We start from the raw sequence: 23020 nt of genomic DNA on the forward strand, positions 1-23020 counted from the left end.
ATATGCTTGTTCCCTTATTATTATTCAAATTCCTTGCATTTATATATGCGTTTATGTTTCAGAGGAGATGAAAAGAAGAAGGGAATTTTATAAGGAGAAAATTGATGATGAAGGTATGGAAGAAATTATTTAAAGTGAAATAGGATTTTTTTTATTACTTCATAATTATTTTAAAAGACAATTGATCGTACAATATATGGTTTATATTCAATTTTCATCTAATTTTGAATCAGTTCTTAATTGACTTTTGGAAAAAAACAAATATGTGCCTTTGCAGTCACGAATGTGGTAAAATGCGGTGCTTTGTATAATTTATTGGCCTATTTAGTTTGTCTAGTCGAAATGAGAGAAAGCATTCAGTTGTACAATACAAAAATACCAATCATATATATTGCAAAATTTTGATATGTAGTACACGTGTTTCAAGGAGTAACCTCTCATCAGCAGCATTGGAATAAAAAATTTAAAAGAACTACTCAAAACCAAAACTTTCGAAATAGGAAGCCAAATCAATCAATAACAGGTCCTACAATGTACAATACTCGATGTTTTAGGTATTTTGTAATACTGATGATTTTGATAAATATTGTAAATATAATTTGATATTACATTTCGGTGTCGGATAAGTCTGACAACATGGTTGGTGAATACCCTTGGGGACATTCGTTCCACCAGCAGTATATATACTGCAAATTCCAATATGCTGTATTCGTGTTTCAAGGAATAACCTCGCATCAGCAGCATTAGAAATGTGTTTGAAATACGTCTCACTGAATTTAATTTTGATACCTTTTATATAACAAAATAATATAAGTGCTCTTATTGCTAAGTATGGATGTATTCTATAGACAATTTCGTACTAACTTCTTGCCCTCGGCAGACTCATTTCGTACTTCAGCGAGGTATTGAATCGATTGAAATTATTATTAATTTTTTTTTTCATTATATGTATCCATTTCGTTTTGTATAATGCAGAAAATGACGGACCCTGGCCAGAATATTATATTGACGACGATGGCGAAGTACAAAGAGAGAGGGTAATATTCTCTGATGATGAACAGATTAGCCTGTGTTTACAGCTGAGTGCAGAGTAAGTCAAAATACTAGATAAGGAGAAATTTGGATCGAAATTAATATGTTCTTCGTTTGCATTTGATTTTTATCCGAAGATTTTGTCCAAATTAATCCTGCGTCAATTAACCAAGTGTAGTATGAATTACAGTATTTGTATTATATCGAATATAAATATTGATATAAAATATATCCTCCCTTTCATTGATCGTTTTCTGTTTCATGATTTTCTCCCATGATCCCTAACACTTTGTGTATTTGAAACTGGATGCTTGCAAGAATGAGTTTTTCTTAAGTATTCATGTATTTAGTACATAGTCCCAGATGCACTACTCATTTAGTGATGTATGAAGTAACTGGGATTGAAAATGGGTTCAAGCAGTTTGGAATTTATTTGATAGTTAGCTTAATTTACTTTCTGTCTTTCAGCTTATATCTGTGGTTTAAGCGAAAGTATTAATTACGAAAAAGAAAATGATCATTATTCATATTGCGATAATATGATATGATATATCTTTATGATGAATGGTGACTGCAACATCAGCCCTATAAGTATTCTTCATGTGAGAACAAGTTGTCAAAGATTTTTTTTTTCAAATAAAGTTTTTGTATTATTTTAATAATGTTTATTTTCCATTTTATCACTTCTATGAAAAAACGTTATTCGTTTTTATGTCAGTATGAAGCTTTGATACAAACAACTTTTTAGCGAAAAATAAATTTGATGCTTCCTTATGGGAGATAAGTGCATTAAGTTTGAACGAATCGAGTTAGTAGATGCTAAGCTAAATATTACTTATAGTAGAAGCAAATTTGTAGATGATTAAACATAAATGATGATCAGTAAATCAATCAATAAATAATCGCTTTTATCAATAAGTTATGTTAATCGTTAGTCAATTTGGAGACATTACAAATGGTGTCCGATTAGAAATGCTCGTTGCTCTATCTCTATGTGGTATTAGAATGGGATTGGAGTGATATTTTAATACAATATTACGATATTGAAAAACAAGATTGACCTTCATGTGCACTCAGTAAAAACGATTTCCTTTGTGACGGACGGTGTTACATGACATATTTTGAAGAGTTTACTCCTACTTATTTAGGCATGATTGGCAGTATTTACTGATTGAAAATCTTTTAAAGAATTTAAGCTAAAACATACAGGTTTTTTAATTATTTATTATTAAAATTGTGTTTCTTTCATCCGATTTATACTATATATATTATACGAAACAAAAAGTAAAACGGTCAAAATATAGTGCATATGAGGCTTGAAATCAATAATTCGAATATAAAGGAGGAGTCGTGAGATTACCTGGGTGCCCTTTTAGCAAATAGTTCATGATGCTGGGCCGGTCATATGGCAATATATACACTGGTTGTTAGCCCCCAAGAAATATATTGACCAAGGCATAACTTAGGTCCATTGAATTTTTTAGGCGTTCGCCCGGTTCATTTATTGCCATTTGACCCTAAGTAACATGAACTATTTGCTATATTATACTTAAGCGACACAACTCTTGAAATCAGTGATATGTTTGTATCATATTCAGTTTCACCAAACCCTATCAAGCGTTCATTTGAAACAGAATGAAATCAGTTCATGTTACTTTGATTCTTACATGAGATTGATGTAAAATGATGAATACAAACGTTCTAATGATTTGTAAGAGTTGTGTCCCTTAAGCTGGGTCTACCTCCTTCAATAATATACAAAGACAGATCTAAATCCCTCAGTAAATGTATGCAAGAAGTTCTTAAAGTATCAAGCATCGAAATGGAAAGCCAAAATCAAGCACCACGAAGTTCTTCATTGTACAGTACAAGGTCATACTTTTTTTTTAGGACATACTTTTGCCGTTTTGGAAAATATTGAAAGGCAAACCTTCTTGCATTATTACCTTTTTAAAGATTAAAGAAAACGTTTTCATTATGTAGATAATCTTAAAAAGGGAACATTTTCAATATGCTATGATTCTTACATAGGAAAATGTTGAGCACACTTTATACATCTTTGAGTAATTTTGTCTAAATGAAATAGACAACTACTCAAAAATACTTTACTGAAATTTATGTGTTTTGTTTTTAAGATGAATGAAGAACATTTGATACACCATATCCCTGTAATTTAATTAATCAAATAGCCTTGTAAAACATAAGTTACAAATTGTTTATACCAAAGTGATTACCTGTTTAGTGACGTATATCTGAATTTTAAAAGTTTTAACATGCACATTACATAAATACAGTGCATGGAGTTTAAACGGAAACACACATTATAAAATTTTGACATAATTGTTGATAACATTGCAAGTACAGTATGCAATAAAAAGACGACTTAGTTTTCAAACTAAGGGTTATATGAGAGAGCGTATGTACCATAGGCCATTAGAACTTTCCCCATCAAATTAAAATGCAAATTGTTTTTCGTGTCAATCTTTTACTGAATATCTGCACAATAATACCGAGGCTACTATGATGGAATACCCCAGATACGTCACTGTCAAAGTACGTAGCCTGAACGTAAAAAAAACTGTGGATGATGATGATCTACAATTCTACATACACATTGTAGCGCAGAGAATAAAATAGATAAAATATAAAACCCGAAGATTAGGAAAATAAAACGCACATCGCAAAACAAAACTAAAGCACATGCAATATGAACCCTGTCCATCCGTTCCCCACCCCCCAATGAAAATATAATAAAGTAAAAACACGTTTTTACATTCAGTGTTTTAGGGCGCCGATATAAGAAGTTTATTTGCAGACTACAAACATCTCAAGGAATGAAAGTAACTTGTATGCGTAAGCGTTTTCGTGTCGACCTTCTCCAACTTAAAATATATAAATTTATTTCTTTTAAATAAATGTTATAAGTTAAATCAAACACATTTACATATACAAACAATTTCAGAAACACTCTCTATGAAATTTATCTTCGCTAAATAATTTAAACAATCGAATACATTCTTTGTTTTCTGTTCGTGTCTGGTTAGTAACTTTGTAAAGATGTTAGATATACAACCTGGATACTGTCCAACTACATAAGCTCTCTTTATTCCTATATCTTTTAAATATGTACAATTCTTTTTTGTGTACTCCTGACTTTAACGCAAATGTACACACTTCTATACAGTGCATTGCATTTCTTATCGCAACCAAGGGTATACAATTTCAAGTGTAGTAGTTCAAATGTGCAATTTATTACTGTACGTTGCAGCAGTTATCGATAGCGTGTCATATCCAGTTAGTCTTAATCTGTTTACATTCTTTTCATCACAGGCACCTGAATTGAGGGGGTGGACAGGGGGTTACCATCTAATCTGTCTCTTTCAAAGTAAATTTGTATCGCATTAACATGTATTAAGTAGATGGGCAAGCTCTCCGAGTATTTGTTTCTCTCCCGATTTTTCTTCATTACATCTGCGTAGGAAAGATGTAGTCAGTGATTTCCCTCTATGGTCAATGGTCCTTTTCTCCCCGGCAGATGTCATGACGGGTTCTTCATGTATGTTGGGTTCTATTTTATTTTTTAAAAAATATTTCTTTTCTTGTTTATCCTCATTTTATCTCCTATCAATATTTATAATGCAAAACAAAGACTGTCCTTTTCCCGGTTTTCTAATTTAAAAAATTGCGAAGAATATTGTGAAATTAACAAAAATGCTTATCAATAATTATGCAAGGATTTCATGCCTTTTTATAATTCAAAATTATGAGTTATTTTTTCCATTTCAGATATATATTATATGTTGCATATGGTCGCGTTCTTTATGGTTCATGTACATTAAGAATCAAGGGCCATGTCAATGAAAGCATCCCAAGATATATCTTAAGTCATATTTTAGTAATAAAATTTGGATGGTCTTATGACACGACTTGGACACGGTGTAAACTGAAGGTATCTTAGAATGATCATTCTAAGATGGTCTAAAGACAATGTTATGTTTATTGTGATTTAATGTTGGATAATTATAATGAAAAAAATGAATAGTGGATATATCGAAAAAGGGTATATATATATATATACAGAGCATGGATAAAAATCTAAAAAACAATATTATTATACTTAACTACTAATGTAAGTTTTGCAGTTGATGTTATATATACAAGAATAATTTAAATTATAATACACATCTGTGGTCAAGTTTTGATACACATAAAAGATTCGAGCAGAGGTTCACTCGATGACATTATTCCTTTTAATTTTACATGTCATTAAACACGTATTGCACGAATCGTGGAACCAAAATGTTTAGGAAAATGTAATTCAAATAGTATTAACTGAAGTTTAGAAGAATTAGGTATCATTATTTGACAGAGCATTTAACGTTATTGCTAATGATTCAAATAAAAGAAGGTGTAGGAGGATATTTGCCTTAAAGTAAGTACCGTAAACAGTGGACGTGAATTAATAATCTATGTCTTTAAAAACCATTTCGTCAAATGTTATTCCCTCATTATGAGATGAATATTTACAGCGGCCATTTTTGTTGTTTTTCTTTCAGTTTATGATATTTTAAGTTCAGCTTTCGTTTTAGGAGTATCCTTGAATTTTTAAGGACGCCCATACACCCATCGACAAACTTTAGGACAAGTTTTAGGACCTGTCTTAATTTATGAAACATTTGTTGACATGACTTAGTCCTAAGATCATCCGAAGACACGTCTTGTTCCTAAGAGAGTTTTCTTGACATGACCCAGAATCATTATCAACTTTCATTATTTGATTAGTTTTATGAATTGACGGAAATTAATATTCATTGCATAGTTTGAACAGCCACGAAAATTGAAATTACGTTAAAAGTACGTTCAAGGGCGTAGACCTACTATTTTATGTCAGTAAGACCTTTACCACAATATTCATTATTTGACACCAGAACACATCCAGCCCTCGAAAACATCTAACCACATGTTTGTATCTTTCAGTGGTAAACCACCAAAATCTCCTGATAAAAGAGACATTAAAGGTTCAAATGAGGTGAGTTGTGTAAAGGTGTATTTAATAATGATAGGCCAAATAATCATATTGTTACAATAAGTGAGAGTATTTACATAAGAATAGGTAAATCTGATAACCTTGGTCGGAGATTAGACCACAACGTCATACAATGGTTTAAATGAAGTGGAACTTTTGTACAAGATAAAGTAAGAGTAATCAAGGGAACCAAGGTTGTAGCGGTAATCAAAAAAATACAATCCAGGGACAAAGACCAGAAATGGAAAACAGACATACACAACAAAGAACATAAAGTAACTAAAATTATACATACAAAGTAACAAAAGCAAATGAGCAACTCGGACTCCGTTAAAAACTGGGAGCATAGACCAGGTGCACCGGTAGGGTAATCGTCCTCTGCTTTTCTACAAACACCCGCCGAGTTGCTCATAAAAAGTCAAGTCCGGGGTAGACAAACGAGGAAAGGAAAACTATGACCCGTTGAATAACTCAGTTTTCATGATGCAGAAGGATACACCATAACGACCCACGAGTTCAAGCGTAGACCTCGAGGTCTACGTTAAATGAAAGGCCATTCGTAGAATTGGAAATCTATTGTTTCCTGTATCTGCTTATAAATGTTTAAGAAACAATAGTTTAGTATGCATATGACCAACAAGCTTCGGTTCCACAATTATAAGAAGACCATACAATTATAAGATAGGAGAATGTTTAATTTCTAGGGTCGTTGTTCAAATTTTTAATAGTTTTAAGATAAGGTATGAGAAAGGTCATTCAACTGAATCGAAAGAGAATTCCAAAATATGGATTTTCATTATAACAAATTTATTCAAATTAAGTGTAGGTTATGATTTCATTAATACGTACTGGAAAGGAACATTTCAAGGGCAGGCAGCAGATCTGTTGAAAACCTCAATTTTCTGACATTCTGAGCAAATTCATTGTTGCAGATCTCAATTAAAGGACTTTTCAAATAGAGAAAGCATCCTTCATTGAAATTATATTGTCAGATCGGTGGGCTTTTGAGATGCATGTTTCTGTGTACGTGGGTACTATCAGTGCAGTATGACAATGAAGGATAATTATCAGCATTTATTTTGTTGAAAAACTTTACCATTCTTAACAACTGATAACTGCTTATACGTGTGAACAAAGAAAAGATATTGTGGTTATGACATTGTCCAGAATTACTAGCATTTAAACATTCTATCTTCACAATTTTATATAAATGTATTAATGTAAGTACATAATATTGTACGAAAATTCGGATGTCATGTCAAATACAAAAAAATACCAATTACATGTATTGCGAATTCCGATTTGCTGCATACGTGTTTCAAGTCACTGAAGTTGAATGACGTAAGTATGAACTGTTTCTATTTTGTTTGTTTGGTACTACTTATCGGTACCAAAATATTGTTAGAAAATAAATTCTTTTAAATAAATTTAAAATTTAACTTATTCAAAGTTAAATTACTTAAATAATTTTACTTTTTCCTGTTCCTTGTTTAACCGATTAAAAATTCATTTATAAAACAATTTGGGTTTTTTTACTGTAAACTGTGCGAATGTTTACACATATTTCAATTGATAAGTGAAAAAAAAACTTAGATATTTTTATGTATAATTACGTGTTTGAATATTGTAAAGTTAAAAAGAATATTTTAAAACTGCAAGATGATGGCGATTTTACTTGATTTGATACGCTTCATGAACAGTTGCTACTTTAAGCTAAGTTTTAGCAGTGGAAATGTTTTCAATTTTGGCAAGCATAATTAATTATATTTCCGTGTAAGAATCAGGTAATGGGTCGCACTTCATTTTTCTCATTTCGTCTTTTTGCCTCAAATATATTCAATACATCTAGAAAACAGCCGAAAAGCTATTTGAATTTATCCTGAAGAATATGTGACATAGATATTTTGGACTGATTATATAGAGAAAAAATGATGGGAAAATATCCCGCCATTTTTCCAGAGTGTATTTCGACTAAATTTGACCTTTAAATATCTTTAAAAGGTGAAATTCATAAATACTTTGATTGTTGTTTCTGGGGGTTATGGGGTATAAAGACTCGGATAATTCTATAAAGCCTATGTGTTTCTTTTTCTACATGGGTCACATCTTTTGCACATTTTGCCTGATTCTTAAACTGAGAAGTACTTAAACATTTTGTAATAAAATGTTCAGATTTAGCTCCAAGATTGCTTTATTTTTAACTGCGTTATAATAGCTACTATGTTGCAAATTTTTATACCGTCATATTAAATGCTTCACGCTGTAAAATAAAAAGTTATACTAAATCATATTTTTATAACTAAATTACAATGGGAACTAGTAATATGTATATGTTATGTATAAACGTGTTCCCAAATTACATTAACCACGTTTTATCAACATTAGTTTGTGAACATTATTTTTCTTGTTATATACGAGGTCTGGAACCGCTCGTATAGTAATTTACTTCAAGGTTTAGAATACGATATTGCGAGTCTGTCAAGCAAATGTGTTAAATCTGTCACATGGAATTATTTATAGCAGTAATTTAAATATTTACCTTTTCTCTTTAATGCAGCTTAAAAGAGGTTAAATGTATTTGTTCCTTGTGCTGTCTGTTTTAAAATGCTTTGTTTTGAGTTATCAATTGCAAGGGTTTTTTTTGGTTACTGTGGTAAAAATTAAAATTAATCATGTTTTTTGTACTTTTTTGGAAAAAAAAAATTATTTGTACTATTGTTAATAAGATTAATTATTATACACATGAGGTTAGTTCCTGTGGCTACAAAAAATACACGATCACGTGTACTTTAACGATATGATAAAATGTAAGTATTGGTAAGAATCAGGCAAAATGGGGAAAAAAACAGAAACATGCATGTCAATATCCCTCCGATCTGAAAATATAATTTCACTCGCGGATGCTTTCTCTATTTGAAAATACCATTAGTTGATCTTTGCATTTCTGAATTTACTTAGACTTTTTTCAATAGAATGGAAGAAAAATGAGGTTTTTGAGTTATTTGCCCTTGAAATGTTCATTTTCAGTGTATTTCAATTAAATTATAACTAAAATTACCAAATTGATATTGAAAATCTTTTCCTTTTTCCTTGATTCTGTTGGTGCAAATTGTCAATTTACACTTTCAAAATGGTGGGTTTTTTATACCATGTTTCACCGACTGCCTGAATATTATAAAGTCTGACTCTTAATATTTGACTACTGTATCATTTGAGAATTGGCTGCACAAGTAGATGAACTTTCAAATATAATGTTCTTGTTAAAAGTATGATCAAATATGGGTGCGCAGAGATGAAATATACAAATTTATTTTTGTGCTGAAGGATGATGTCGGTTATCCGAAATATTCAATGTAAATTTTATCGTTATTTGTTGAACACATTTAATAGTTATATAACTATAAATGTTTAAAAAAAAACTACCGTATAAGTGTTGTTGGTTTTTTTTTTGCGTGTGGAAACTCGGGTTTTTCGTTAAAAACTGAATGAGTTTTTTTTTTTTGCGTAATGTAATTTTCGCAGCAGATCAACGTTCAATGATTAAGACAATAATGCTTCACTCTTTTTCTATCTTCATAAATATTTTGTATGATTTTGACTGTGAATATAACGAAATTTATATCACCGCGAAATGACCACTTATACGGTATATGTTAATTTGTGTTTAGTGCCAGTAGGACCCCATTAGGCTAATTACACTTTCTAAGTAATTATATTAATATGATAAATGTGTTGTACATTTGCCTTACGTCACAGTAGAACCCCATTAGGCAAAATTGTAAGGGAAAACATTATAAGCGGCTCGTTTTTCAATACAATGAAAAATAGTTTTAAAATCTATTTTTTAACATCTTGATAAACGATATGAATTAAATTAGGATAAATGGGATGAAATGAATAGTATAATTTATTATTATTTTATTATAAATGTGTTCAGCATTCGAACTTTGTGCCAGTAGAACTTCATAAGATCAAATTGTCGAACAATACATTGTATATCATACACGTATTTTAGTGTATTGCAAGCGTGTTCTACATTCAAATTTTGTGCCAGTATAACCTCGTTATGTTAACTTGTAAAATTATACATTTTTAGCGACTTGTTATTCAATATTTGTCAATTTAAAACATATTTATAACCAAGTATTTATCAAACTTACTTTGTAATGGCGTTTCATTAGTTTAACATTTAAGAGTAGAGTTGTTTTATATAGGGTTATCAAGTAAGCATTGAAAAGGCAACATATGACATTCTCCAGGTAGAGAAAAGAATCTACATTGAAGTTACTGTTGCACATGCAAAATTTATTTTCGTGTACTTGAAACAAAAGCGATATATGAGTTCTGAGTGCTGGATTTGGCTTTCTTTTTCGATATTTTTATTCTAAGAACTTCTTGTATACAATCTTCCTCTGAATGTGGTTTTCAATGCTGCTGATGAAAGTATGCTATTTGATAATTGTGTAGAGCCTATCGAACTTGGCAACATTAAATGATTGGTACCTTTGTAATTGATAACACTTTAATGAATGAAAAATATTACTGTAGTTTGTACGGCACTGAAACTGGATGTAAGTACATGTACTTTCTCTTCGGAAACACAACACTTAGCAGAAAATACCAATAAAATTCTCAGTAAAGTGTTGATAGATATATTAAGTATGGACCATTATTACATTTTGAAAAGAACTCAAGATTGACTTGATTTTCAATGTTATAAAGCATACAACTTCATGGAAAATATATGAAAATATTTTAGGGTAGCAGCGTGTGAAATGATTAAGATGAAAATATTTAACGTTTGATGATTAATGCAAATATTCATGATCTTAATGTAATTCCTTTGTTACAATAATTCGACAAAAGGATATTTTAGAATTTAATCAAACAGTATTACATTTACATTATTATAATTGAATATGGTCAAAAGTCACATTAAATTATATAGTTAAATATCAGGAGACTGTTGGTCTTTGCATAATGACGAGAAAATTGCTCATGTGTTGAATAAAAACGTAAATATGGTGTCGGAAAACACTGCGATCCATAAATCAGTTTGAAATGTCAAAAGGTCATGTATTCGGTCTATTGCCTCTTTTTAGACATCATATTGTAAAGTGAATTAGATGTATTGAATGCTGATATGTGTTTCATTTTTAACAGCATTTCTATTTTAAACATGCCCATGCATTTATGGTTTTGAAAGAAATATTTTTGCTTTATTTTTAGATGACGGATTGTCGGTATCTTTTGTGCCCTGCCGCCGTAACCGTATCACATTTGAAGAAATTCATCCGCTTGAAATTCAATCTGTGTGACAGATATCAGGTAAAAGAGTATATTAAATAATTTATTCCTTTCCACTCACCTGTGAATAACCTGCATTATTTCAGGTATATGGACGTATTCATTGTGCTAAATCAGGCTTAGAAAATATATTTCTTGTGGTTTTTCAAATATTAAGTTTATTGTCAATTGTAAATCGGAAGATTATAACTCGACAAGGATATGTTTATTGTAATCTGATTTTCGCATACATGTATATCTGGGTTGAAAAGGCCTATTTTCAGATGAATGCATGTTTAGTATTCTAAGCTGGGGATATTTTAAAGCATTTTAAAGCAATTTTTACTCGTCGGTATTGTCAATGTTTGTATCAGTGCGCAAACAAAATGTATCACTCCCCACTTATCTCACTTTATAAGAAAAATAAATATTCTAAAAATGAAACTTTAAATTACAAATTTAAGTAGAAAATCAGCAAGGAACACTTACGTATTCCACATGATAGTCTATGAAATAAGTAAGGATCCTTGACAGCAAATATATTGATGAATGACGTCAGACCCGATTTGAAAAATAGTTGTCTTTGGAAATTGCCGGTATATTTTTCATATTACGGCAATACTCACAGTTCAATCATGTCTTGCGGTAAAGATGATTAAGATGGCGAAAAGAAGGGATATTTGTATCATTTTAAAAAGATATAGTATAATGATTTAGCGATGTTGTGGAGACTTATCTGGTCAGAAACAAAACTCCAAAATTTAATTACGTATCTTTGCGTTATAGAGAGAGAGAGAGAGTATATATATAATATGAGTTCTGACAACGAAAGTCTGCAGTCTGCTAAGTTAAAGATGAGTCTAAGTGTCATCTATATTTGAATCATAGTCCCAAGTTGTCTTATCGAAAGGGTCATAACGTAGATCATGTTTCACATTTGGTCATGTTTTAGAACACCTGAACAGGTCTCCTTTCATAGCCAAAACTCGGTCTACACAATTTCTTTGTGATTTTCCTGACGATTGCATTGTAAAATGAATACATGCAAAAAGTATTATCACTTAATATGAATATGAATGCATATTTAAAATGAATACTTTAATAAGATCAAGCACTTTCCATGAGTTGTTATAGTCACTAATATTTTATCAATATTTTGTAAATGTTCGATGTTTTACTCAGTTAATCAACACCATTTCGTTTACATTTTCATTATGTTTATTAATCATGTTTTCTACATTTTATAGGACTAAGGTGGACACTTTGATCATCTTATGACATTTTTCTTGTCCTAAATCACTTTCGACTACAACGCCGGGGTTCGACTAAAGTTGACACTTCGATCATCTTTTGACATTTTTCGTGTTCTTTATCACTTTCGAGTACAAATCCGGGCTTCTTCTTATCAGTTGATTGGGAATTGTAGATCCTAAGTGTATATCTCTGTAAGAATCAGGCATTAGGTGAAACATGGTATGAAAAAAAAACACCATTTTGATAATGTAATTTGACTTTTTTTGCCATCAGAATCAATGAAAAAAGACAAGATTTTCCATATCATACTGCACCATTGAGTTATAATTTCATTGAAATGCACTGAAAATGAACATCTCAAGGTCAGATAACTCTGTCAAAAACCTAATTTATCTAACATTCTGTTGGAAAATTTCTGAGCAAAGCCAGTGATGCAGAGAGCAAATAAGGATCTTTACAAATAGAGGTGAAATCCTTGTGTGGTATTACATCGTGAGATCGGTAGGTTTTGACATACGTTTCTGACTTTTCTTATTTTTCCTGATACTTACAAATACTGACACTTAAGTCATTCTTTGCTATGTAGTATTAATTTTACTGCCCTTTTTTTGGTTTTTTTTTGGGTTTTTTTTTTGGTATCGCTATATGATAATTCAATAATGCAATTAATAATGCATAATAATAATCTCGAATTACTTTCAAAATAACATTCAATATTAATTTTGGGTGGTCTTATCGAAGTTACCTCAAGTTAAGGGAACCGTCCCTTGACTTAAAAAGATTTCATTATACGTCGTATGATAGGAGTTTAGTGTCTTAACTTCTTACTTTTCGTAAATTTTGTATTATTTTTACACAGGCAAATTTAATTCACAAGAATTGACCTGATTTTTACCCGAATTGAACAGATAAACTATGTGACAGGCTCATGAAGTTCATGTTAATTGAATTTCAAGTAGAAATCACATTAATTTCATGTGAATTTCACGTGAAGAACAAAACATGACTCTCATGAGAACAATAATTATATGTTTATGATACAGAATTTCCTTGAAATAATTTTGATAGTGTTTAATGTATTAACACTTTCACTTGATAATTTTGCAGCATTTGCCTTAAGTTTTATTATTTGTAAGCACGTTAGCAGCATATTCATAAAGGTGTTATTAAATGTTTCAAATATTTCTATTCTGTATTTGTTGGTATAAAAATGAATAATACTGTTAAAATAGAAAAAAAATACTGGTCAAGGAGTAGTTCTAATCAGCAAGTAATTCTCACCAAACCGATTTTTTTTGTCCTCTCCTGTGAAATACATTCATGCCGAAAAATTTAAGAAAATACATCTAACAGATTGCTGATATTTTGCTTTCAAAAATGAACCATCATACAGTGTTTATTAATGAATAAAATTATGGTGATCAGATTGGCGAGAATTGCTTCTGCTGAAAACGGCGACATCTATTTTATGACCAGTATTGAATTTAAGAAAAAAGTTCATTTTATGATATGATATGCCGACATTGTCCGTGTACTATTTATATGAAGTTAATGTTTTAAACATTTATTTCTGAAGAGTAATACTAGCAAGTCAGTAAGGGCAAAGATCATTACGTATGTGCTAAGATGGCCTATAAAGCTTTGAAATGTTGAAAGGCCATCTTCAGTTACTTTTAATTGCTTGTACGATATAATTTTGGACCAATTCTCGATAATATAGATGAATGTTGACCAGATATACTCAATCAATTCACATCTTGCAATAAATCGGAAAGACTTGTAGTATTCCCTTATTTTTCCTCTTGTGAATAGATCTAACATCTAAAGGATGTTAAAAATCTAACACAACGTTTAAAACATGCTAAAGTTGTCATTGCAGGGTGTAAAATTTACAACAGCACAAATATGCATTTTGTATTGTTATTTTGGCTCTTTTTATACTTTCAAATGTAACGAAATCAGGATCAATTGAATCATATTTTATTTGCAACAGGGAACTTACTTTATGTCGTGCTCTCCGATCACAATTTGGGCGTCAAACGTAGCTACAAGAGTAACTACAACCCTGTGGGACTACCATTCATACTGCTTATTCTTTGTTTAATCCTTACTAATCTTTTTGTTATTTTCTTCTCAAATTCATTTAAAAACGCTTCACATACCACTTAACTAGTTGGTTTGCACATATTGGCAAAGCATTCACATATAGACCAATCACCAACCATACAGTTATTATTGACAAACAATTAAAGATCAAATTCCTCGCACGTACTTCCCTCAGAAAGTATTCGAAAATTAATTTAAGGAAAAACGCGCAAAGCTTTAGTTTATTCGGACCGTAAAAATTTTAAATAAATAAAGATGAATAATTATCTGAAGAGGGTTAGAAATTAGCGGTATAAAGACGAAGGAAGTGCATGTCTTACTTTTTCATAATATTTAAGTTTTAAGATTATGCATTTTTTGGGGGGATTTTCTTTGGCATTTTCTTGTAAGTCATTTTCAACATGTCGATCTATACAAATTTAAAAAGAGATATTTATTTTTGGAGATAAGCGTGTCTAAATGCATTTGATTAAGAAACTATGAGTAACAACAATGGCCCAAATACAAAATCATAACCATAATACAATGTTTTAACTAAAGTGACTGACTTACATATTGATGCAAGAGATTACACTATTTAGACTGTTTCCTTACACACTGTTTCTGCGTTACTGATGCAATGTCCGAATGTGAATGGAAATTTCTTTCATCCTTCAAACATTGAAGATACATGTAAATATGTTAAAAGCATGTGATTGCATAAATATCGCGCCCTTTATGCATTTGGTCATCTTGATGTAAATATGGTTTACTCTACCATTTTATTACGGTAGTGTACAATTAATATTGATAAATGTACCTTTAAAAGAGATATTTCATATCGATGGTACTCTGTATATGTATGTTAGGTTGTGGACCCCTTTTTATTGGAAAATTTAGCATTTTCTGGTGTTAAATTGACAAAGAATGGCAAATAATGTCCTAGCACCCCGCCTTATTTCTGAGGAATTCCGGCTAGCACCCCTCCTTTTCAAAGTGTCTGGATCCGACCCTGGAAGCGTTACTAATTTCAAAAGTGCCAGTTATATTTATCGATGTGATGTATAAGTGTTTCAAGATAATGATATTGAAACAAAATTGACAACTGTAAACGTGCTGCAAAGAATAATATGCCGAAAAAATTTGTCCGAAAAGTGGATAGTATCGCTGGATAGTGGCTATTCTAGTGGCTATGCTTGACTCAATGATCTAGAACAATAAAGATCCAGTGCAGCGTATCAGACTAAAACAAAGCAGGGTCTGTTCGATTGGTAATCGTTATTGTCCTGTAATGCATAAAATATCTGCCGCGGGATATTAGAACATTCAGTTCCAGTTGATACACGTACAAATATTAATATTCAAACGTAAAATATCTAAATTATCTATATTTATATAGTCACTCACGGTAAAATATATTGCATTTATATTCACGATAGTAGAGCACTGTTGTTTAAAAATCCAATTGATTTAACAAAGACGAATTTCCGTCTCTAATTATGTCTGCATAATCGAGTTGCTGTTTTCTATTTTTTATCGATTTTTTTCTAATTTTAGATTGATGTGTATCACTCAGACGAGGCCTTGATGGAACACTTTACTTTAATTGATATTGCATATATCTATGCATGGCGAAGGGTATGTAACCATAGGCGATCCAATTAAAATGAATTGTTTTAATTGTTATATTGTGTAAGTTCCAATTGGCAAATTCTCACAGAAACCAACATAGTTCAACAAATAATCAAGCAAATTCCTTATAAAGCATTGTTCACTAAATACAAGGGAATATTATGTTTTTTTGCAATTCATAATGAAAATTAATCAAAGAACTTCTATCGTGAAATTGATTGAAACAATCAAGATAGCATGTTTTAGATACGGAATATATGTCGGAGAGGGGTCCCATGAATTATTAGTGCATTTAATTTAACATTATAAAAGGTTAGCTGAATTAGTCCTCAATAGATATATTGCAGGGTATTTTTTACTATTACTTTTTCCAAGAGGGCATTTGTTATATGCATAAATGAGTAATTCTTTCTTCGCATTTTTCTAGAAAGGGCCGTTACGTCTCTTCTACACTGTATATACCAATCCTGCAAAGAAACTTAAGCGAAGTGCCTCGTCAACAGTATCATCGGAAATTTCAAAGGACACGAGCATTGTTGAAATGCCATGCAATTCTCAGAAGACTGAAAACACAGAACAGTCAGTAAAATCAATGTCCGTAAATAAAATGGAAAACCAAAGTAGAACCGAAAACACTGAAAACAGTATTATAAAACCCGAGTCACATACTGAAAAAAGTATAGCGAAAACTGAATCCATGAGCAAAACTGGGGTTGTACCTATCAGTTCAGAACAACCTCAATCGAAAAAGGAGGACAAAATGACTTGTTCCTTGATAACTGTAACAGACAATACTACAAAGGATATGAGAGCACAAGTATCTAGTACGCAAAAGGAAATCGAACCACAAACATCTAGTACTCAAAAGGAACATAAGCCGCCAGTGTCAGTTTTGCAAAATGACTCAAAACCACATGTGACTAGTACCCATAAAGAAGAAAAGGCGGTCGTGTCTAGTACAAACAAAGAACCAAAATCACACGTTTCTAGTACTTTAAGCCCTGTTCAGCCACAGTCTTCAATCAAAGATGTGAAAGAAGTAGAAAAGGAAAAGACTAAAAGAATGGACTTACCAAAAAAGACAGAACTGTCGTCATCTTGCCCTCCTACAATCAACGTGCCAAGTCCTTCTAGATCTTTATTGTATGGATTAAAGTCTAGAGAAAAAGAAGGAAAGAGACTAAATGATTTATCTAAACCTAAGGATAAGATTCTTAGCTTACCCGTGAGGGTACCCGAACCCCCATTGTCTGTCCCTCAACCAAAACAATACGAAAATGTCTCTAAAACTGTGACCGTACCACGGCCGCCGGGTTTAACTTTTACGCACAACAAATCCGCAATTCAGAATAGGATTGTTAGTTCAAATGGGAACAAGTCAGCAATAAGTGCTAATAGTAGCAATGGCAAGTTCATTAACCTGAATCATGAGAAACAGAATGGTGAAAAAAGATCGATCATTGATAGTACCACATCATCCGATGCCAAAAAAGTTAAATATAGTGCTGACTCTACAAGTAAATCAGTATCCTACAAAAATGGGAGGGACAATCATCAAATTGCTAGATCCGTTAGTGTTCCATATATTGCCAAATCTCCCGTCAGTCCAATATCACCCTCATTTTCTTCTGCCGATAAAGCCCGGAAGCTTCTGCAGGTACCGGAAAGACCGTATTATGTTCCATTTGCGCATGGACAAGGGATCAATATCTTCCCTTATAGGGCGCATATTCAAGATTACGGAAACGATATACCTCAAGATCTAAGCATGAAGAAGAAACCTAGCGAAGTGGTCGAAAAGCCAAAATCGTCAGAAGAGAAAAAGACAAACGGAATACCCGATAAGAACAAAAATGGCGAGATCGATAAGTATGCATTTACGGACGACGATGATACACCCGTTACATCACGTAAATTGCAGCATGTGAAATCTGAACCCGTCAGTTTGAACTGATATGGTTACGGCACTAATACAAAGTAAGTGATAAAGAGATCTGAAAAGAAATGATGTTTGCTGTACAGACTTGAGCTGGTGATAACAGGATATTTGAGTTAAAATGTAGGAATATGACTAGAGAGATTTTCTTTATATTTATGTATAGATAAAAAAAAACTGTGATTGTAAACGAGATCGAATTGCATTCCAGTACAGTTGCGACTAAATAGATATGTTTTCTTTGTCGTTTTGCATGGAAAGTGATATGTGAAGGATTTGTGTAGGTGGAAACTGCAAAAGTGGATATGAAAATTGAAACTTGAATTTTAAATGATTCGGTGATTTATTTAAAGTCGAATGAGAATTGAAATCAACTGTGTTAAAAATGATGAACTCAAGAGTTAGAAAACAAAACATGCGTTAGATAGTTTGTGTCGAAAAAACATTTAAATAAGTAGAGAAGGATTTAGTATTGTTTTGCTGCAGCATCCCATCGTTGCATTGGATGGTTACCTTGGAGCGTTGCCATGGGAATAACTGCACGTGAGACTTGCTTTTGTTTATTGATTGTAAATGGAAATACTGTTCAGATTTAATTTTCGTTCGATGCTATATAATCAAACGTATACTGTTGACGTTTTCTGCTGTGTATATGCTTAAAATTTCGCGTACAAAAATCTTCGTGTTTCTCTTTCACACTAATATCACGTATTTTTTTTTTCATTTTTTTAACACTTTAGTTTGGTGTCATCTGAATAATTTAAATTAAAAACTAAGTACAATGTGCATGTAAATGCATTGATCAGTATATTTTTTTAACATGAAGCTAAGTACAATTGACTCTGGCTTTTATGGATTTACGAAATCAATGATTGAAGTTAAATGTTCCAGTACTAAGTTGTACACCCAGTCACAGGTTTTTTTTTTTAAATACTAGTATGATAAAGGGAAATATCGTGTTTTTCAACTTATGGGTAAATGACATCATTGGTGCATATGCACTAGGAAGTAGTGGGTTTAACTTTTCTAAAACTTACGTAGGAAGGTTGTATTTAATTAGAAATCTCTTCCGAGTTATGTTATAATGTCTTTTCATTTGTTATTAAAAAATATATTTTACAAACGATAATTGTATAATAAGAGTTTATTTTTTCTGAAATTACATACTTATTATATATGAAGATTTTATTAAATAAGTGAAATGGTGAACTAGGAAAAAAAGTGTTTAAACTCATATTTGATATTTTGAAATGAGAACATGTATGTAAATTGCGGCTACGTTTATCATGATCACAGACTATCTAGTGGCCCAAAAATTCCTAAAATTCCATTTTTTTTTTGGGGGGGGGGGGCTAAAATTCCTTAAAATCTGGAAACCTTGAAATTCAAATCTCCTAAAAGAACCCTTACTTTCCTTGTGAATTCATAAATTTTCATGTTACTTCACTGCTGTCTTAGGAGTTTCGAAAATTATACATGTAGTTCTTGCTTCAATGACTGCTTATTTTGTATTTAAGAGAGTGCATCCTAATTGTCTATAAATGTTTTCTTCATCGCAGGTAATCAGGTGCTCTTCTGTCGGGAATTTACAAAAGACATGAAACAGAAGTCGAAGATATTGTCAATGTTATGTACATTCCTAAGTTTGGCCCTAAATTAACCCTAAAATTTCGAACATTAAGCTCTAAAATTAACCCAATATTTTTGCCAAAAGGTTTGACAGCCTGTGATCACCATATACTTTATAACAATATTATATTCACAGTCTATTGTTTATTGAATCTAAAATCTCACATCCTTTTTTATTATTATTTTTCGAACAGAAAAGAAAGCTGTTAGTGACACTAAATATTTCATATGTGAAGTTTTGGAATTGACATTTTTTTAATACCTCTTTATTTAATATGCAAAGCTTTTCTTCCATGGTCAGAGATGCAAGAATATACTTTAGTGTAAGGTTTGGTTTGTAGTCTATTTTTTTCACCTTTATTATGTCCATTTTCATATAAAGATTATGTGAAAATTGCTGCTTTTATAGAGCAGATTAGTCTTCTTGCAGTAGAAAATTTGATTTTTAGAATGTGACTTGGAGCAAGTGTAGTCATTTTTGTATATTAAAGATTTCCCGACACACTTTGGAAATTTATGTAGAAAAACTTGTAATGTGTAGGAACTTCGAAAAAAATGTGGACAGTGTACATGTATTTTTTTGAAAATTAGCAAAATATAAAATGTCTTTAAAATTATTTTAAGATTCGATTGAATATGATAGTCATTTGTGTTCTCTACGTGCAATTCATATTGAAACCACGATATTTCAGATACAGTAACATAATTTAATAATAGGATAATTCATTGGAAAGGTCACCAAAATATGATAAAGAACTCCTAGATTTAACGAGTTTGCGGAACTTGTTCCGCACACGAGTTAAATCTTTATGCGTTCTATGCACGAGTAATCATATATAGGTTATTCATGATAACCAATCGATTATATAAATTTCCTCCAAATCCAGTCCTATTTTCAACATGAATTTTAAATTTTGTGAACTGCGGATTGATATTCCTGCTGTGACGTTTTGGCGGGAAAAAGTCCGACAGTGAAATTACTGGATTTATTTCACAGTGTGAATGATCGAAAATGTTTTCAATGGGAACAACGGTTAATCACTGCTATCTTTATAATAGAGGTATATATTGTTTTTATTTAAACCACAGGCTCTTTAGTTTTATGGATCTTTGAAATGGTGTTTTTTTTCAGATTTTTACGGTGTTTCTCAGATTTTATATTGTTTATATAGAAATAGTGCTGTTTTGTTTTAAAAAGATATTACTATAATATTTCTGTCTTTTTAAATGGTCTTCATATTTTTTTTTACTTTGAAGGGGGTATTTTGTTGATGCATTTTATTTTAGTGGTTCTTGATTTTATTGAAATATTGCATGTTTTGACCTATCCACAAATATTCATTTTTTAAAAGTTAAACTTAATTGCTATACTTTTAATGTAAACACAAAAGATATTCTGTATTGCAATAAATGTTGTCTGTAAGTAATTACGCAAAAAGGGAAGCGTTTTCGTGTTGCGCTTCCAACTGCGCAGTTTCCGGCTTGTATAACTATGCAGGACGGATTGGAATGAAACAAAGAACCTGATCCGTGTTTTAACAAGACAGAGAGAAACATGTTTTTTTTTGCGTTTAACTTTTAAGAAAGGGCAAAATATTTTTATCAATTTTTTTAAAACGTCGAGTAGGAAATAATGTTCTGACGTGTCCCCGTCGGTCCCTTTTTTCATAACAAATCTCAAACTTCAGGAACAAATTGCATGACACTTTATTACCGATAGTTCAGACACTTTGTGGGTAATTTTCGTCTCTTGTTTTATAATCATGGACTTATCATCAAATACAAAAATGTAAATGTGTTTATATTTTCATCTCATAGTTTATTGTAAAAGAGTCTTAGTTATATCATTTGTTGCCACAAATGTTTTACATCTAAGATGCTCCGAAAATTGCGTAGCACTGATGCTACCGTGTAACAATTCCGCTTGTGCGCAGAATTACTCCTTCCTGAAAATGACCGAGTAGTTTTGATGCTCCAAATTTTGTAGGAGATCCTTGAGTAAGTCAAAGTCTTTATTTCATATAGAATCTTGAGACAGTATAAAGGACTCTTGATTGAATTAAATAGTGCTTATTTGTTTTTACACTGTACTTATTTATCATGTAATTTCAGCAGTTTACCTATTTTTATTTTAGTATGCATGCATAGGAAATCATTTATTAATATCGAAATGTTTCAACTTGCTGAATTCTTTTGATGTACAACTTTAACTTAATTCATAATTGCCAAAACATGAAAATGTCTATTGATTTTCACAAATTTTACAATCATTTGTGGCAACAAATGGTAATGGTTTATTATAATTTAACTTCTTTTTTAATTTATTGACTTTAAATCCTTGAGAAGGATACCACTAATTATGTATTTTATTTCCTTGTGATTGTATGTAATACAATCTGTTTTGTCCGTTGTTGTAGAAATAAAATGTTTAAGTCCTGTTTAATATCGATAAATTGTTTGTTTTTATTTGCAAACCTCGACTGGACTGAGGACGCATTGGAAAAGAAGTGTGTTTGTTGGTTCCGGCTTTGTTTTCTTTCTTTGGTCATTGTTCACTGATTTGACTAGCTATATATGATTACCTTGGAGCGTCTCACGTGTGTATTTTGTGGTGTTGTATCGTTTATACTGTTGTCTCGTAGATATTTCTCAATACCTCTAATCTGAATGTTTACATGTAAATACAACGAATTAAAAAAAAATTAATATGCATAAGCCATATATTATGAGCAAAACAAAAATAGAAAGAATTATACAAATTCGTCAAAATATAAAACATGTGAGAACAATGTTCCTATTAAGGGAGAATCGCTTGATATTACAAATTTGATCGAATCGTTTACAAATCAAGGAGCAAACATTTTTGCTTAAATACATCCTCGTATCTATTTCTTTGAAGCATTTGCATTTCATCTAATCTTCAATATGTTTCTCTATTTCTCCGATAAATTAAACACTGTATAAAACGTCTTGGAATCGGCAGATATCTTTGGAATAGCAAATGAGTAAAGATGCGGAAACAGAGTATTGACCCGCGCTTTCTAAGCACGTGACCTAGAAATTGATGTAGGACAAATTCGGAACATATCGGTGAATATCGATCGTTAATCAGAAGACAAGTTGACAATGCCATGGAATTA

The 23020-nt window shown here is 31.4% G+C and overlaps 1 protein-coding gene and 1 long non-coding RNA gene across 6 annotated transcripts in view; one reads left to right on the forward strand and one right to left on the reverse strand.

Moving 5' to 3' along the window:
- Positions 1-22327, forward strand: part of LOC148602946 (uncharacterized) — a 54848-nt gene extending 32521 nt beyond the window's left edge. For both annotated transcript variants that reach the window (XM_088551912.1, XM_088551913.1), the window contains exons 5-10: positions 63-113; positions 976-1090; positions 6010-6061; positions 11288-11386; positions 16241-16321; positions 16743-22327. In XM_088551912.1, coding sequence (XP_088408038.1) covers positions 63-113; positions 976-1090; positions 6010-6061; positions 11288-11386; positions 16241-16321; positions 16743-18269 — 1925 coding nt within the window. In that variant the 3' untranslated portion in view covers positions 18270-22327. The remainder of the gene's footprint in view (positions 1-62; positions 114-975; positions 1091-6009; positions 6062-11287; positions 11387-16240; positions 16322-16742) is intronic.
- Positions 1-23020, reverse strand: part of LOC148602947 (uncharacterized) — a 50822-nt gene that overhangs the window by 3709 nt on the left and 24093 nt on the right. Inside the window, exon 1 of one of the 4 annotated variants that reach the window (XR_015916405.1) lies at positions 4106-4781. The exons of 1 other annotated variant lie outside the window; for it this stretch is intronic. This is a non-coding gene — a long non-coding RNA (uncharacterized LOC148602947). Of the gene's footprint in view, positions 1-4105; positions 4782-23020 lie in introns of those variants that run through there. 2 more of the 4 variants (XR_015916406.1, XR_015916404.1) reach the window with 2 other exon arrangements.

The sequence above is a fragment of the Perna viridis genome, chromosome 11 (genome assembly GCF_037379345.1).
Source record: "Perna viridis isolate PV_CMFRI_1.1 ecotype Kerala chromosome 11, ASM3737934v1, whole genome shotgun sequence".
In the NCBI taxonomy this organism is placed as follows: domain Eukaryota; kingdom Metazoa; phylum Mollusca; class Bivalvia; order Mytilida; family Mytilidae; genus Perna; species Perna viridis.